The following is a 17,357-nucleotide window of genomic DNA, read 5'->3' as shown; positions in this document are numbered from 1 at the left end:
TAGCAGTCTGTAACCTTAGAATTTAGCAGTCTGTGTCCTTAAGAATTTAGTAGTGTGTAGCCTTAAGAATTTAGTAGTCTGTAACCGTAGAATTTAGTAGTGTGTAACCTTAGAGTTAAGCAGTCTGTTACCTTAAAAATTTAGTAGTCTGTAATCTAAAAAAATATTAGTGTTATCCTTAGAATTTAGTAGTCTGTAACCGTAGAATTTAGCAGTCTGTAACATAAAAAGAATAGTAGTATGTCACCGGTTGGCAAGGGAGGTAATTTGTAAACATGCCTCCCAAAGGGAAAGGAGCTGCCAAGGTTATTAAAAAAGTAGTTGATAAAGTTATTCATCCGCCCTTCCTGAAGACAAATATAGCGGCAGGTCAAGCAGCAGCTGCTCCTCCACTTGGACCACAGCTAGGACAGGTAATTTAAAGGCAAAAACTAGTGAAGTCTCAAGTGTCTTAGTATTTGGACACAAGGTAATTCGGGCAACTAGAAGTTTCAGAAGGCTTTAAAGAACCGTCATAAAAGTCATATCCGTTTTTGGTTGTTTAAAGAAATCACTACATTTTTCAATTACAATTCTCTGGAATTCTTTGCCGGCTGACATTGCTCAGGCACCTACCCTGGACCAGTTTAGGCAAACTGGGCCAGGACTTCTGAGTGACCAGGCTGTTTTTAATCCTTTTACTGTACATTTCGCCTTTTTATTAGCACTATCAGCTTTGTCTCTAATTCTCACAAATACTTTATTAGCTCGACTATTCGGAGAATAAGTAGAGCTATCCTACTAACTACGGCGTCGGCGTCACACCTTGGTTAAGTTTTTCGTACCAATCCACATTTTGATAAAGTCTTTTGAGATAAAACTTTGAAACTTTCAACACTTGTTTACCATCATCATGGCCAGTTATAGGCAAGAGCACATAACTCCATCAAGGATTTTGGCTGAATTATGGCCCCTTTTGACTTAGAAATCATGGTTTAGTTTTTCGTACCAGTTCATATTTTGACAAAGTCTTTTAAGACAAAGCTTTGAAACTTTCAACACTTGTTTACCATCACCATGGCCAGTTATAGGCAAGAGTACATAACTCCATCAGGGATTTTGGCTGAATTATGGCCCCTTTCGACTTGGAAATCTGGGTTAAGTTTTTCGTACCAGTTCATATTTAGACAAAGACTTTTGAGATAAAGCTTTGAAACTTTCAACACGTGTTTACCATCACCATGGCCACTTATAGGCAAGAACACATAACTCCATCAAGGATTTTGGCTGAATTATGACCCTTTTTGACTTAGAAATCTGGGTTAATATTCCGTACCAGTTCATATTTTGACAAAGTCTTTTGAGATAAAGCTTTGAAACTTTCAACACCTGTTTACCATCACCATGTCCAGTTATACGCAAGAGTACATAACTCCATCAATGATTTTGGCTGAATTATGGCCCCTTTTGACTTAGAAATCTTGGTGAAGTTTTTTGTACCAGTTCATATTTTTTGTAAAGTGTTTGACATATGGCTTTGAAACTTTTATCACTTGTTTAGTATAATAGTTTCTATCTGTAGGAAAGAGTACATAACTCTGTCCTCTATTTTGGCTGAATTATGGCCCTTTTTGTACTTTGAAATTGGTTCTGTTTTCATACAAGTCCATGTTTTGTCAAAACTATTTGACATATGGCTTTTAAACTTTGAACACTAGTTTATCAGTATGATTTCCATCTGTAGGCAAGAGTACATAACTATTTTGACTGAATTATGGCCCTTTTTGGACTTTGAAATTGGCTCATGCATTGCCATTTTTGACTTATCGAAATCAAAGAAATACAGGAACATTGTTTGTCTAATCTATTTATTTCTTTTGTCTGAATATCCGTGGAAATATTTTGACCCCATTCTTCAATCAATGCTTCGAATAGTCGAGCGCGCTGTCATCAGACAGCTCTTGTGTATTACTTTATTTCTCCTGTACATTCCTGCTTTTAAACTCTTATGCACTGATGCGCACCTGCATAAAATACTCACAAGGGTGTCATGCAGTATTTATAGATAGATACATAATAATTCTTTAAGATCGTCAGTATACATATTTTAAACATCCTGAAATACACACTGCTAACCATAAGAGGTCAGTGACTTCAAAATACGCCTTACTTGATTTTCAGAAATCTTCATTTTTAGCTCGACTATACAAAGTATGGACAGCTGTCGTACAGTAGGTATTTTTTAGATTAAGCCTTTAAGGCTAATTATCCTTCAAAATGCACTGAGATTTTTGTGAGCAGTCCCTTCTCTACTATGTCCAAATAATTGTACTCAAGAGCTGAACATGAGGAAGAATTGACCTCATGACCAGTATGGCAGAAAATCGATATCAGGGGAGACAACAGCTATATGGTATTGGTAACGGGTGACCGGCATTACGATGTCAATATCTGTTGCCTCCGGGTATTATCACCTGGATGTTTATTTCAATTTCAAGAGGTTTTCCATAACTGACATGCACTTTTAATTACAAAGTATGTAAAAGAAGGGACTTTTCATAAGAAATTAAAAAAGTCATTTTTACCATAACAATACTTTATATCAAAGAGCTATAAAAATAAATAGATTGGCAACTTGAATAGCATATAGAGCAAATCTCGCCAACCTCCCGTGACAAAAAAACGAGATCTCGTTTACTAGAAGTGGTGTTTTCTCCACACGCCATTTTGTATGTGAAAGCAATTATTCATCGGTAAAATAATTATCACGGTATGACCACGCTTCTTTCGATGGCAAAAAAAAAAACGTGTACTTCGTGTCTTAAGACAATTTCACATTAAACTAATTTTGTTTTAGAAGCTAAAATGTATTTTAAATGTAGTTTTAAAGGTACGAATTGTAACTCCATGCTTGCTGATGTTTGTTTTTAGTAAGATAACGCCGAATCACGCTCTGACACGAGCTCACGCGAGATTGCAGCCAGTTGCCATTCTGTGTATTTTATACTTCTTTGTTTATATGTAGTTTCTTAAAATTTAATGTTATTTTGTATTTTTGTCTTTCAAGTCACAAAATATCAATAAATAAAACAAATAAATTTTAGAATTGACATTGTTAAATCATGTCGATTTATAATAGTTAATACTGCTCTTTCTTTTCTGTGTGGCATGTAGTATAATTATGTTATCAAATGTTTCAGACCCCAGGTTAAAATCCTGATAATGTTCTTGTTAGATTTTTACAACCACGTCCATTTTTAAGTCACAAAAATACATATACAAGCTGCGTTTTTTTGAAAACGGTTGATTACAATTTATACTATTACATGTGTAGATTTTTTTTCTACTATAAAATGGTTAAATATCACATTAATATATCAATTAAGTAATTCTTTATATATCGGGAAAGTAAGAAATTAAATGAATCGAAAATTATGGTATGTTTGTAGAATAAATAAAAGGGAGACTTCTGTCACCCTTGGTTAAATTGATAATTTTCTTTGTCCTTTAAAAACATTGGCAATCAGTGCGGTACAGGTATTTTGCCATATTCAATGTGAAAATAACTACACAAATTTTACCAAACTGTTGCAAAATAATAATTAAAAGAAATGACGTGAAAAAGTAAAATGGCATTATAATGATATTCAAAACGAATTAAATTTTATAGCCTTATCAGTGTTGTATTATGTCTGTGTTGTTTTAACGCTCCTTATTTAGTGGTAATTGGCATGATTGGGGGCCAATAAAACGGTTATTTACGCGTGATGGATCAACAGTTTCTATCACCTTGCATTACTGTATAGAAATGACATTCATGTAAAATCGTTTCAAATTGAACATGTACAATCAGTTATGAAAGTTTCATAATGACGATTTTCATGATAACTGAAAAAATAATGAAACCAGTTCAAATTGTCATAAAAAGTAAAATTATATTTCCGTACAATGAAAAAAATGATCATGATCATTGTTTTCTAATTTCATAAAAAGTTAGTTGATATGAAAACATATGTATTGCTGATGCAGTTTAAAGCACTGACTTGAAAATATTTTTATATTTATCTTGCATTCATGGAAAATTTATCTGTTATCATCCTTTTTCGTTTCATATTAAATTGACACACATTGTAATTTGCATAACTGACACTGATGTTTAAATGAAAATTAAAAAAGGTAAGAAAAACAACATAAAAAGAAATGCGCATCTCTTTCTTTTTAGAACTAGGATATTAACTGCAATATTTAATTGAATTTCTCATGTTGTAAAATGTGTGATATTAACACAGAAGGAATTACTCGCTAAATAAAATTGATTTAAAACTTACACTCATTGTGTCAAATAAAACATTCAATCACAAATTAACTAAACTGATTATAAATCATTTACTTTAACCCATTGATCACGATACCGCATGTTCACGTGACATTGATATGTCGTCTGCACATAACGCTACAACAACAACTTGGCACTGAAGTTAAATATTCTTCAAAATCAGTGAAAATTAATGGTCTGAGAACGAATCAAATTTTTATTTTACAAAAATGAAATAGATATCATTCAAAAGATAAATTTATTGAGAGTAGGAAATCATTTGCACCTAAGCTTACATATCAATGGTTTTATCCAAAAAATTGCTTTTAAGAAACGCATGTATTAGGTTTTTACACATTTTATATGGAAAATAGAAGGGAAAAAATGACGAAATGATGGCATTAAACATCATGTAAGGAACAAATCAAAAATAAAATATAATTACAAAATAACGCGTGATGAATCAAATGTTTAACTTTAGAAATATTTTTGCACCTAAGGTTTCTTATTTTTAGTAATTTTGTTATTAAGTGAAATGTGTACATGCCCTTCTTATTTCTATATAGAAAATCTGACCGCTATCGATTATTGGCCGGAGGAATATTCTTCTGTATGTATCGTTATATTTTTTTTTACTGGTCAATATCCCCCTCCGAGTCCGAGCTCTTATGGTAGACAACGTGAAATATCAGAATATAAAAGTGGTCTACCCAAGGTCTAGTTATTTAGACTAGGCCTACTTCTCTGCATGATATAATTGCAACCAAACAATCCTTTCAACACTTTCCTGAAATATGTCAGAGTGGGTGCTGAATTATTTCATTATACTCAAGGGTTGTTCTGGGCCTAAAAAGGTCAAAATATAAGATGTGCCCATCCATAATTTTTGTGGGTACATTGTTGATATCTAACTTTTCAACCCATTTGAAGGTTTTGACAAGTATTAATTAATTTTATATAAAAATACCTGGAAGCATCAAATACCGAATATTAGAAAATGGAAATTACGTTTTTAAGTTTGTCACAGCTTTCAATAAAGCTATCAAAGGTTAGATAAATGCAATAAATTTCACAAGTTAATAATGATTAAGTACAATGATAGCCTACAGTGAAATACAATGCCAAAATGAAGTTATTTGATTTCCAGATTAATGAATGATTAATTGCATTGTCAAACCTGTTGAATCATTAATTGCATTATCAATTCTGTAAAAGTTAAAAACCATATATTCAGTTATATATGCCTATCTGTCTGATGATTGATGTCTCAGATTTTGACTGACTTGCCCCACACCACTGTAGGAACAAAACAACAGTTGGAATGTTGAATGAAGCTTATGGGAGTCTGCAAATCGCATAACATAAAGTTGTGTAGTTTTGACTTATACCACAAAATGAATCCCCAAAGATAACGTCAAGGGAAAACAGTGCAACTGCCTGATCCATGTTCATTACGGAGCTTAAAGTTCTGTATCTGGACAAAGGGTGGCAGATAATCACAATCATTATGTTATTTTTAAAAGAGTTGTAGACAGGGATCAGGTCTTAATGATGATATAGTAGCTTATCTGTTGTGGCATTTGTACTAAAACGGGAGAATCTTCTGAAATAAGTTACTGAGTACTCACAGTGTACATACCTGTAATATATAATAGAAACTCATTGACAATGAGCATGTTGTTTTGAGCAAGACATTTTTAAAACCTGGTTACACTGCTTTAGTGCCGACTATTTGTGATTAATATTCTATTAGGCAAACTGACTAGCCACTGAATATATAGTGAAGTATTATAGGCTTATCTATAAATTATTTTCATGAATTTTTTTATACCTTGCAGAGAGGAATACAGATCGGACCATTCTGCAAACAGTTCAATGACCAAACAAATGACATAAAACCAGGGATACCAATACCTACCTATGTGAAACTGAATGTAAGTGAATACCAATACCCACCTATGTGAAACTGAATGTAAGTGTATACCAGTACCTACCTATGTGAAGCTGAATGTAAGTGTATACCAGTACCTACCTATGTGAAGCTGAATGTAAGTGTATACCACCAGTACCTACCTATGTGAAACTGAATGTAAGTGAATACCAGTACCTACCTATGTGAAGCTGAATGTAAGTGTATACCAGTACCTACCTATGTGAAGCTGAATGTAAGTGAATACCAGTACCTACCTATGTGAAACTGAATGTAAGTGAATACCAGTACCTACCTATGTGAAGCTGAATGTAAGTGAATACCAGTACCTACCTATGTGAAGCTGAATGTAAGTGAATACCAGTACCTACCTATGTGAAGCTGAATGTAAGTGTATACCAGTACCTACCTATGTGAAGCTGAATGTAAGTGAATACCAATACCTACCTATGTGAAGCTGAATGTAAGTGAATACCAATACCTACCTATGTGAAGCTGAATGTAAGTGTATACCAATACCTACCTATGTGAAGCTGAATGTAAGTGAATACAAATACCTACCTATGTGAAGCTGATTTGCTTAATTAGTTTTATCAGCTTGGATGAAATTTAAGTCTGAAAGTTATCTAAGGATAACATAGTTAACTGATAGCTGATTTTAAGTATAAGATCATTATTGTATTTTGTACATACATTACTTTTGAATGAGAGTTTAACAACAATATTTCATAGCATAAGAGCTATTTTTACTTTACAAATGTATTCCTTAATTTAAACAGCTTTTGTTGTATAATTGCAGCCAGATCGATCTATCAGTATAACTATACATAAACCTCCAACATCATATTTTCTAAAGATGGCAGCTGGTGCAAGAAAAGGAACCATAGGAAGTATGCATAATTCATGTATCTTTGCAGTTTTTCTTTTGAAATCAACTTGCGATCCATGCAGGTTGATTATGGTATGCACAGTTCGCAATTCAGTCAGAAAATTGTCAGTGAACACCCCTTTGATGAATTGATACTGTCCAAATTGAGTGATGGACCAATCTATTTTAGAAATTTAGCTGGATAAGGGCTAATATCTCCACTGCAGAAAATGTTTTATGTACAAAGCTGTTAACCTAGAAATAGTGTGCGACAATAAAATGTGATATTGCTTTTAGTGGGTAACTATTTATCTACCCAAAATTTGGCCCGCCCGCTTAGCTCAGTAGGTAAGAGCGTTGGTCTACGGATAGCGGGGTCGTGAGTTCGATCCTCGGGCGGGGCGTATGTTCTCCGTGACTATTTGATAAACGACATTGCGTCTGAAATCATTAGTCCTCCACCTCTGATTCATGTGGGGAAGTTGGCAGTTACTAGCGGAGAACAAGTTTGTACTGGTACAGAATCCAGGAACACTGGTTAGGTTAACTGCCCGCCGTTACATGGCTGAAATACTGTTGAAAAACGGCGTTAAACCCAAAACAAACAAACAAAACTACCCAAAATTTAAATCCCTACAAGCAATTTTTGAAACAAATAAAAATTCCAAGTGTCCCTTCAAATATTTTGATGAATTCTGTCATAACAACTTTTATGTAGTGTGCACAAATATGTAGTGAAAAATGACTGCCGGAAGGAATACAAATTTTGAAAAGCAATAACTTTTTTACTGTTATTTGCATTTGCAGGAGATGATGTAGCAGGCAAAATATCTTTAAAGCATGTCTATGAAATAGCAAAGATAAAGATACAAGACCCACAGAACCGGGGAAATACATTACAAGATGTGTGTAAACAAGTGATTGGGACAGCTCATTCTGTTGGCATCCAAGTTGTGAAATCTCTGGACCCAGAAGAGTATGCTGAATTTTTAGAGGAAAGAGAAGAAAGACTTCAACAGTTTGAAATAGAATTAGAGGAAGTTAGGAAATCAAAGTTGTTACGATTGTAGCACAAAGTGATTGTGTTTTGTATGTGTTTATAGAAATTCTGATTAACTATATCTGTATCTGTATTGTGCTAAATAAATATTTAGTGCTATGTTTCAGTTTGTGTGATATTTTGGAGATATTTATGAAAAACAGTAAGGAACAACAGAACTATGTCTTGTCTATGGGTGATGTGGCAAACAAAATATTCAGAGAAGCTTCTAGGATTGGAGTGTTTTATCTTGCACCATCCTCCAAAACCCAAAAATTACTAACATTATGATTATCACAGAGGAGTTGCCAATATGAATAATCAGTAGCAATTTTTAATAGTCTTGATATAAACATACACACACTTAGCCTGTTTTACAAACATTCACAAGTGTCGTATTCTGTTATAATGTTAGATATTTTTTCAATCAGAACTAAAATCGGATAATGAAGAGGTTAAAAAAAACTATATAGGAAGTCCTAGAAACACCTAGTTGAAGTTCTTGTCATAGTAGCCATGGTAAAGCCATTTGAACATTTTCTGAATTTTAATTATAGACCATTTGAGCTGAAATCTTGCATCCCAATCGAAGTTTTTTCGATTTTTTTTTACAGCACTGCCCATGCTACATATAAAATGTAAAGTTTCTTCGAATTGCTCAGCAGAATTATTCTAAACCTTAATTTTAGCTATGTTAAGATGTAGCCTCCTCACAATGTCATGGATTTACTAGATGAATGCTTTTTCCAGGTTAGCATGTTTATAATTAGCAACAAAGTTTGAAGGAAGTGACGATGCAATTGCTCTTTTGCAGTAAATGTCATGCAAATAACTGCACCATTGTACATGTACATTATTGACACTTTCCTCAAATAACTGCACCATTGTGCATTATTGACACTTTCCTCAGAATTGTTTCATTTTGCTTTAAAGTGTAAAAAAAAAAGTCCTCCAGTGAAAATGCCCTTTGAAATGGATTTTGGTAAACATGGTCGGTAGAACCCACACATGGCCTTCTATTCAAAGGTTTATATCTTAGCAGTTCTCCCTGCTACAAAAGGGGCAAATAAAGTTATCCAGTGACGTATCTTAAAAGGAGCAAAAGGGTCATTATAGATGTACATCAGTTTAGAGCAGTAATATGATGTATAATATTTCATTTGCAAGTACATTTGGTTATCATTACCTGTTATCTTGCAACTTCTGATACTGTAAAAGCGCATATTTTCGCTGGGTCAAAATTTCGTGAAATTGAAATTTTGAGAATGTTGTGAGGTTTAATATTCGCGAAATTGTAAAAATAGTATCCTACATGAATTTGAATTATATTAATGGTGAATATTTACTAGAGGATTAATTTTTGCGAGATGTAGGGCCTTGCAAATATACGGTAGCGAAAATTAAACTCTCGCGAAAATTTCTGCTTTTACAGTACATAATCTCAAGGACAACATTTTGTACATGTAAACAAAAGATACAAACTTTTAAGATATTGCTTTTCTTACATACTTTATTTTATATAATTGTATTTTGCTGTTACGAATCATGGTGCATTCTGTGCTAATAGCCTGCACTTTGTTTTATCTAATACTGATGTGTCATTCAGAAGCTGTAAATGAAGACGTAGTACATGATTTAATAAAAAGGATTGATATGCTGGAAAACAAAGGTGCAGTACATTCAAGTTTAAATTAAACCATGTATTCAACATGTCACCTATCATTACAATCTTCCCTATTTACATATGTAAAATAAGTACAAAATGGGAGATAATTAAAAAAATATTCAAGATAGAGCTACAGTTCTTGTTGAAATTATGAAAATATAAACACAAAAGGAGATATCTCTTTATTCCATATACATAGTTATCTTCTGGTCTTTTTGCTTTGCACTTCCTGTCATGGTCATCTATCTCTATATCAAGTTTCATTTCAGCATTAGAACATAAGAAAAGGTGAAAAACAAAATTTCAGCTTTCAAACTTTACTAGATACCTCAGCATCACACGAGATTCCTTGTTTTTTTGGCTCCAGAGATCACATCATAAAGTATCCATAGCTAGCAAACTTTACACAATGTCTAAGTACCACTGGAAGAAGTGCTCTTCTGTTTTAGGGGTCAGTGACTCGAAGGTAAAGGACAGATGAACCTAATTTAATGTTGCCATTACGCTTCTACCATTTCCCTATTTTGAGTGCTAGGGAGGTTTTTATCCATGCTGTCTAAAGATTTGGGAAACACCTGCCTTACTTAGGCAGTCACATTAGATCATTTTTCTTGACAACTTTTGATATTACTGCAATATTTTCAAAGATATTATAAAACTCGCTCATACACTATAAAGTCAAAATAGTATTATTAAATAAATGTCAATATGCCCATGTGTAGCTGAACTGTTCCCTAGGGAAAAGATAAGATGATATCCCCGTATGGAGAGCTGTTCAACTCGACCCGGCGAAGGCGTCCTTCAGCATCCGCACTTTGGTTAAAGTTTTGATGCACTTTCTCTTTATCTCTGTAATTACTTGATGGATTTGTTTCAAACTTGAAGTAGTTATTACTCATGATCACCCACATCAAATGGCACAAGGGCCATAACTCCTGCACCAATATTTCATGAATTATCTCCCCTTTTGACTTAAAATTTCAGGTTAAAGTTTTGGTGCACTTTCACTCTATCTCAGTTATTACTAACTGGATTTGATTCATATTTAAAATAGTTGTTTCACATCATATGACACAAGGTCCATAACTCTGGAACCAATTTTCCATGAATTATGCCTCCTTTTTTACTTAGAATTTCAGGTTAAAGTTTTGGTGCACTTTCACTCTATCTCTGTTAGTACTAAATGGATTTTATTTTGTCTCTCCCCACTGGGGGAGACATATTGTTTTTGCCCTGTCCGTCTTCCGTCACACTTCATTTCCGATCAATAACTGAAGAACTATTTGACCTAGAACCTTCAAACTTCATAGGATGGCAGGGCTTATGGAGTAGACGACCCCTATTGTTTTTGGGGTCACTCCATCAAAGGTCAAGGTCACAGGGGCCTGAACATGGAAAACCATTTCCGATCAATAACTTTAGAACCACTTCGACCCAGAATGTTGAAACTTCATAGGATGATTGATCATGCAGAGTAGATGACCCCTATAGATTTTGGGGCCACTCTGTTAAAGGTCAAGGTCACAGGGGCCTGAACATGGAAAACCATTTCCAATCAATAACTTGAGAACCACTTGACCCAGAATGTTGAAACTTCATAAGATGATTGGACATGTAGAGTAGATTATCCCTTTTGATTTTGGGGTCACTGTATTAAAGTTCAAGGTCACAGGGGCCGTAACATGGAAAACCATTTCCAGTCAGTAACTTGAAAACCATTTGACCCAGAATGTTGCAACTTCATAGGATTATTGGACATGCAGAGTAGATGACTCCCTATTGATTTTAGGGTCACTCTTATTAAACGTCAAGGTTGCAGTAGACAGAACATGGAAATCCATTTCCAGTCAGTAACTTGAGAACCATTTGACTTAGAACCTTCAAACTTCATAGATTGATGGGACTTAAAGTGTAGATGACCCTTATCATTTTTTGGGTCACTTGAGCTAAGGTCAAGGTCACAGGGGCCTGAACATAGAAAAGTCTTTCCAGTCAGTAACTTGAGAACTACTTGATCCAGAATGTTGAAACTTAATAGGATGATTGGACATGCAGAGTAGATGACCCTTACTGATTTTGGGGTCACTCGATCTAAGGTCAAGGTCACAGGGGCCTGAACATTGAAAACTGTTTCCAATTCATAACTTGAGAACCACTAGGTTTAGAATGTTGAAACTTAGTGGGATAATTGGACATGCCAAGTAGATGATCCCTATTGCAGCCAACCGTCAATGTCTTTTTCACTTTCGCTCCTGTCCCCTATTGACGTCGTGCCTATACGATTGTGCATTGGGGGAGACATGCACTTTTCTACAAAAGCATCTTCTAGTTCAAACTTGAAATAGTTGTTCCACATCATCACTCACATCATATAGCAGAAGGGCCATAAATGTTGCACCAATATTTCATGAATTATCCCCCTTTTACTTAGAATTTCATGTAAACTTTTGGTGATGTTTCGCTCTAACTCAGTTAATACTAAATGGATTTGATTCAAACTTAAAATATTTCTCTTATTACAGAGAGGATTTGATTCAAACTTAAAGTAGTTGTTCAGCATCATCATTCACATTATATAACACAAGGACCGTAACTCTAGCACCAGTATTTTATGAATTATCTCCCCTTTTGACTTAGAATTTCAGGTTAAAGTTTTGGTGCATTTCACTCTATCTCAGTTATTACTAAATTGATTTAATTCAAACTGAAAGTAGTTGTTACACATCATCACCCACATCATATGACACAAGGTGTGTCACTCCTGCACCAATATTTCATGAATTATGCCCCCTTCTTGCTTAGGATTATACTTACTTAATGTTTTGATAACTTATCTTTATCTCTCTTATTACTTAATTCTTTTGACACAAACAAGTTATTGTCCAATACCTTCATCCCCACTGGAGTCATTAAACACTCCAGTGACTGCTCCAGCTTCCTCAGATGTGCCAATTTTCACTATCCAGCATCTAAATAGTCGAGCGCGCTATCTCCTGCGACAGCTCTTGTTAAATTTTAGCCCCTAAAAGGGTGTAAGTTGAAGAACTTGAGTAAGGTACATAGAAGGATGTTTCAGACTGTTTCAAAGCTTGAGTCCTTATACTTGAGGGTTCGCACACCCATTCCTAAAGGCATTTCAGAGTCAGTTAATAGTTTCACTGAAACTGATTTAGAAAATGCTCAAGAAAATGTCACAGGTCATATTTGATTAAATTCCATCAGTTGTTAAATTTACTCCAGTCGGACAACAACTATAAGTAAAATTATATATGAACAATACACGCAATTTTCCCAGACTGGCAATTTATATCTGGCCCAAAATAAAATTATACTGAAAGCTTTGAAGACAATGTTCCTAACTGCTATGTAAGAGGATCCTTAATATTGTTTTTTAAGGGTATCCTGAATGCTATGTTTTTATGCCCCCGAAGATGGGCATATTAAAATCGCACTGTCCGTCAGTCTGTGCAAATTCTTGTCCAGGCTGTAACTCTGCCATCCATACAGGGACTTTGAAATAACTTGGGATAAATGTTCACCATAATGAGGCTATGTGTCGTATGCAAGACCCAGACCACTAGTTCCAAGGTCAAGGTCAAACTAAGAGGTCAAAGGTTAACAGGGTCTGTTTCGTGTCCGGTCCATAACTCTGCCATCCATGAAGGGATTTTGAAATAACTTTGATTAAATGTTAACCATAATGAGACGATGTGTCATATGAAAGACCCAGACCCCTAGCTCCAAGGTCAAGGTCACACTTAGAAGTCAAAGGTTAACATGGTCTGTTTCGTGTCTGGTTTATAACTCTGCCAAACTCTATCAAGGGATTTGAAAATAATTTAACATAAATGTTAACCATATTGAGAAGGTGTGTCGTGCTTATGACCTGGGTCTCTCAGGTCAAGGTCACAAAATGATTCATACCTAACCTATTCTGGCATAATTTGTGCAGAAAACTGGCATGCTTCGGGGGCTTTTGTCACCAATAGTGACAGCTCTTATTTCTACATGTTATGTAATGGTATCCTGAATGCTGTGTAAGGATATCCTGAATGCCATGTAAAGGCATATGTGTAATGTGAATGCAATGTAAGGGTAACATAACTGCTGTATAAAGATATCCTGAATAAATTCAAGGGAATCCTGAATGCTATTTAAGGGCATAAGGTTCTATTGAATGTCAAATAAAGATATCCTGAATGCTATTTAAGGGCATAAGGTTCTCTTGAATGCCGAATAAAGATATCCTGAATGCTATTTAAAGACATAAGGTTCTCCTGATTGTTAATAAAGGTATTTTGACTGCTATATAATGGGATGATGAATGCTGTGTAAAGCACTTTCACCAATTCTGTCATTTCGTTGATAAAATTATTAGGAAAGGCGCAGGAGATGCTTATCAAGAACCTTCAAGAAAGAGTGTACGAGGTTGGAAGCAAGATCAACTTGGGGAAACAAGAAACTGAACATATCAAAGCTCTTAATGATAGAACAGATGGAGAAATCAAACTCGGAAGTAATAATGGTGATGAAATACAACAAATTTCAGCCTCACATAGGAAAAAAGTGAAGCGAAGTCAGAATAGTATTCTGACAGATACATTACTTAATCCAGGTGAGCGAATGGTATACATTGAGTAGTCTTTAAAGTCAATAAACTTCTGTTTCATTACTACTTTTCATTACTACTTTCTTATCATTGTTAATGCTACTACTTCATATTGTATGGATCGATTTGAAGAAAAACTGGAACACTGTGATTTACTTATTGTTGGATACACTAAATCCATAACCAGATTTTTCTCAGATTCATTCCATGTAAAGGTCTAGACAAAAGCTATTCATCATTCTACAGGTCTACAACGATGGCAGGGTAAACTTCATACGAGACCTCTTTTAATCATTCTGTAAAATCTTGTGGGAAGCACTGTAATATTCACAGGAAAATCCGGCCTTAAGTAACTTTTGTCCTTTTAAAATTTCAAAAAATAATTTTTATCAAAATGTTATATTGTAATATGTTGTTAGTATGCCTACTAAGATGTTCTGAAAGTCATTTGAATCAAGCAATTTTATCTTTTAAATGTATGACCTAAAGTAGCTGGAAATGAAAAATAGGCCTAGTACCCTGTAAAAATCGGTGCAGAACTTTGGTACATTATAATTTCATCAAAATGACAGCAAGTGTTTTGGTAAAAAGATCATTATTGGGAAAGGGTTGTGAAGTTTCATTTGGTTTTGTCAAAGATGTAGGAGCTTTTTGAGAACCGTAAACACGGGGTCTACGATAATGACAGGCATGTAGCAATAGCTCCCCATACGTCTATTACATTCAGCTAAAAATGCGAAACCTTTTACATCTCCGAGACATTAACCTTTAAAAGTAGAGGTATTTGTTTTATGTGTCACTTATAACCTTGTTTTAGGAAAGTACAAGTATAAACTAATATTATTATTCCTTGACGAGTTCATGAGCAGACATGAAACAGACCTTTGACTTTAATGTGTGACCTTAATCTTTGAGCTAATGGCCTGGGTGTTGCAGATGACCCATTTTCTTGTTCTGGTGAATACTTGTGCCATGTTATTTAAACATCAAACCCAAGCATGGAAATGTTACTGACCACACAGAAAACCTTAAATCTTTTAACTCAAAATGTGATACTGACCTTCAAGGGGTCTGGGCCTTGCCCACGACATTTTGTTACGGGGAACATTTAGTCAAGGAATATTTAAATGCCTTGATGAGTCGCAGTGTTTTAGACAAGAAACAAACCTGTTAACTAGAAGTGTTACCTTTATCTTTAAAGTATAAAGTTAGGTCTTTCATATGACATGCCATATTGATGTAGTTACATTTAAGCGGTCTTTTGAAAATAGGCACTTGCCTTTGGAAGTTATAGCGCAAAGACAAAAAAAGTCCCAAAACTGATTTTAGAAAAAATATGCTAGTGATAGCTCTAATATAAACTGATTTATTTTTTCGAACAGGCACTTACAGTACTGGTACTGTAGCGTTCCATGCCACAATAGACACAAATACAGGCTGGCCTTATGCAGTATCTCATCTAACAGTTGGTCAAGTTATTGTCTTCGACTCTGTGAAACTCAATGTAGGCGGAGGATACCACCAATCTACTGGATTGTTTATTGCACCAACTCCAGGAATATATATGTTTTCAGCTTCTGTGATGACCAAAGGAGAAATTTCATTAAATATTGTGAAGAATGGTGTTCCTTTGGCTGGTGTGTTTGCTGCTAGCAGACAACAGGGCTCTGTTACTATAGTTACTGAACTGAAAGTTGGTGATGAAATGCTAGTTAGAGTACAGAGTCCAAATGATGCATATATTTGGGGTGATAGGCTCACAAGCTTTTCCGGAAGTTTGATACAATCTGTTTCATAATCTTATGTTATATTGATTTATATGAGTTACCGGTATGTCATACAAATTTAGAATTTTCACAAATGGCAATATTTTCAAAAGGGAGATGATTAATTTTTTGACCAACTCTGTGACTATGGACTCTGATATGGCATAGGTATCCATCTCTAGATGTTTGTATAAAACTGTCAACCCGAACACAAAGTTGTAAAAACAGTAAGACATTAGCCATTGTTCAAAATATTACTTCAGCTCAAATTACAGAACATAGGATTGGCTTTTCAAAACATTTCACGTGCTAATGGTTATATGGTTGTGCATTTTGAAAATCTTAATGATAGAAGTATACTGTTTCTAAACCAGTTATAACAAACATGTCAGTATTTTAAGAAGAGTTTTGGCCTGAATACTCTTACTTGGAAATTTATTTGTCACCAGATTTTGCAATAGTTACATATCTGAGGATTTTATCACAAAAAGGCTTTTAGTATTTTTGTATGTGCAATATTCATATATCGGTAAACATAGTGGTGGAGGAAATTTATCAAAATTTCAGCTGTAACAGCACATCTAATTCTGGCACATTACATTCTTCTTGTCAAAGGAATAAAAGAGTGCATTGTTCTGCTCGAGCATCAAGCCTTATTTAGATTATCTGTAGTTAATAGGATCCAAAATCATTCTTTCCAGTGTTGTAAATATTAATGAGGTGACTGTTCTGTCTGCACCAGGTTTTATTTAGAACAGTCTGCAAATGTTCTCAATATTCCAGAACACTATTCTTTTCCACTCTACTGACTTAGTGTGCAGAATGTTTGGATAAGTCAAAGGAATATGGCCTAAGGGTGGTGTGTGTTTCTGTAAGAGTGGTTCCCTATGCCGAGTGTAAGTTTGGCAATCTAAGACAATTATTGGCTATGTCTAAAATTTGCCAATACACAGTTCTTTTTTCCAGAAATAAATTACAAAGTTTGAGAACTACTGTTTTATATTATTATTATTACTACTACTACTACTACTAGAAGGACCCAAATGCCTAATAACAGTACCACAGATTCATTAAGTATTGCCATAATATAACCAGTTGAACCTTGACTGGAGAAATATTTTTTTCTTTCTTCTAACTTTTCAAAAAGCACTGGTTTCAAACATAATAGCATGTGAACAGTACTAG

At 34.6% G+C, this 17,357-nt stretch overlaps 2 protein-coding genes across 2 annotated transcripts; both read left to right on the top strand.

Annotated features, from left to right (window-relative positions):
• The first annotated feature begins 239 nt into the window (after positions 1–239).
• Positions 240–8,251, top strand: LOC123532691 (39S ribosomal protein L11, mitochondrial-like). Its single transcript, XM_045314232.2, has 4 exons — positions 240–413; positions 6,133–6,228; positions 7,024–7,114; positions 7,900–8,251. Exons 1-4 carry the CDS (start codon positions 276–278, stop codon positions 8,160–8,162), a joined length of 588 nt encoding a protein of 195 aa, XP_045170167.2. The 5' UTR covers positions 240–275; the 3' UTR covers positions 8,163–8,251.
• Positions 8,252–8,395: 144 nt separating this feature from the next.
• On the top strand, positions 8,396–17,161 carry LOC128559754 (cerebellin-3-like). Its single transcript, XM_053552168.1, has 3 exons — positions 8,396–9,800; positions 14,176–14,412; positions 15,789–17,161. The coding sequence occupies exons 1-3, from the start codon at positions 9,677–9,679 to the stop codon at positions 16,202–16,204; spliced, it is 777 nt and encodes a 258-aa protein (XP_053408143.1). The 5' UTR covers positions 8,396–9,676; the 3' UTR covers positions 16,205–17,161.
• The last annotated feature ends 196 nt before the right edge of the window (positions 17,162–17,357 follow it).

Source organism: Mercenaria mercenaria, chromosome 1, assembly GCF_021730395.1.
Source record: "Mercenaria mercenaria strain notata chromosome 1, MADL_Memer_1, whole genome shotgun sequence".
Lineage (NCBI taxonomy): Eukaryota > Metazoa > Mollusca > Bivalvia > Venerida > Veneridae > Mercenaria > Mercenaria mercenaria.
This window is presented reverse-complemented; position numbering and strand designations above follow the sequence as displayed.

Coding starts and splice junctions, on each gene's coding strand:
- LOC123532691 (XM_045314232.2), top strand. CDS start 276: ATGCCTCCCAAAGGGAAAGGAGCTGCCAAGGTTATTAAAAAAGTAGTT. Junction 414..6,132: donor TTGGACCACAGCTAGGACAG/GTAATTTAAAGG, acceptor TATACCTTGCAG/AGAGGAATACAGATCGGACC. Junction 7,115..7,899: donor AAGAAAAGGAACCATAGGAA/GTATGCATAATT, acceptor TTGCATTTGCAG/GAGATGATGTAGCAGGCAAA.
- LOC128559754 (XM_053552168.1), top strand. CDS start 9,677: ATGGTGCATTCTGTGCTAATAGCCTGCACTTTGTTTTATCTAATACTG. Junction 9,801..14,175: donor TGATATGCTGGAAAACAAAG/GTGCAGTACATT, acceptor TAAAATTATTAG/GAAAGGCGCAGGAGATGCTT. Junction 14,413..15,788: donor AGATACATTACTTAATCCAG/GTGAGCGAATGG, acceptor TTTTTCGAACAG/GCACTTACAGTACTGGTACT.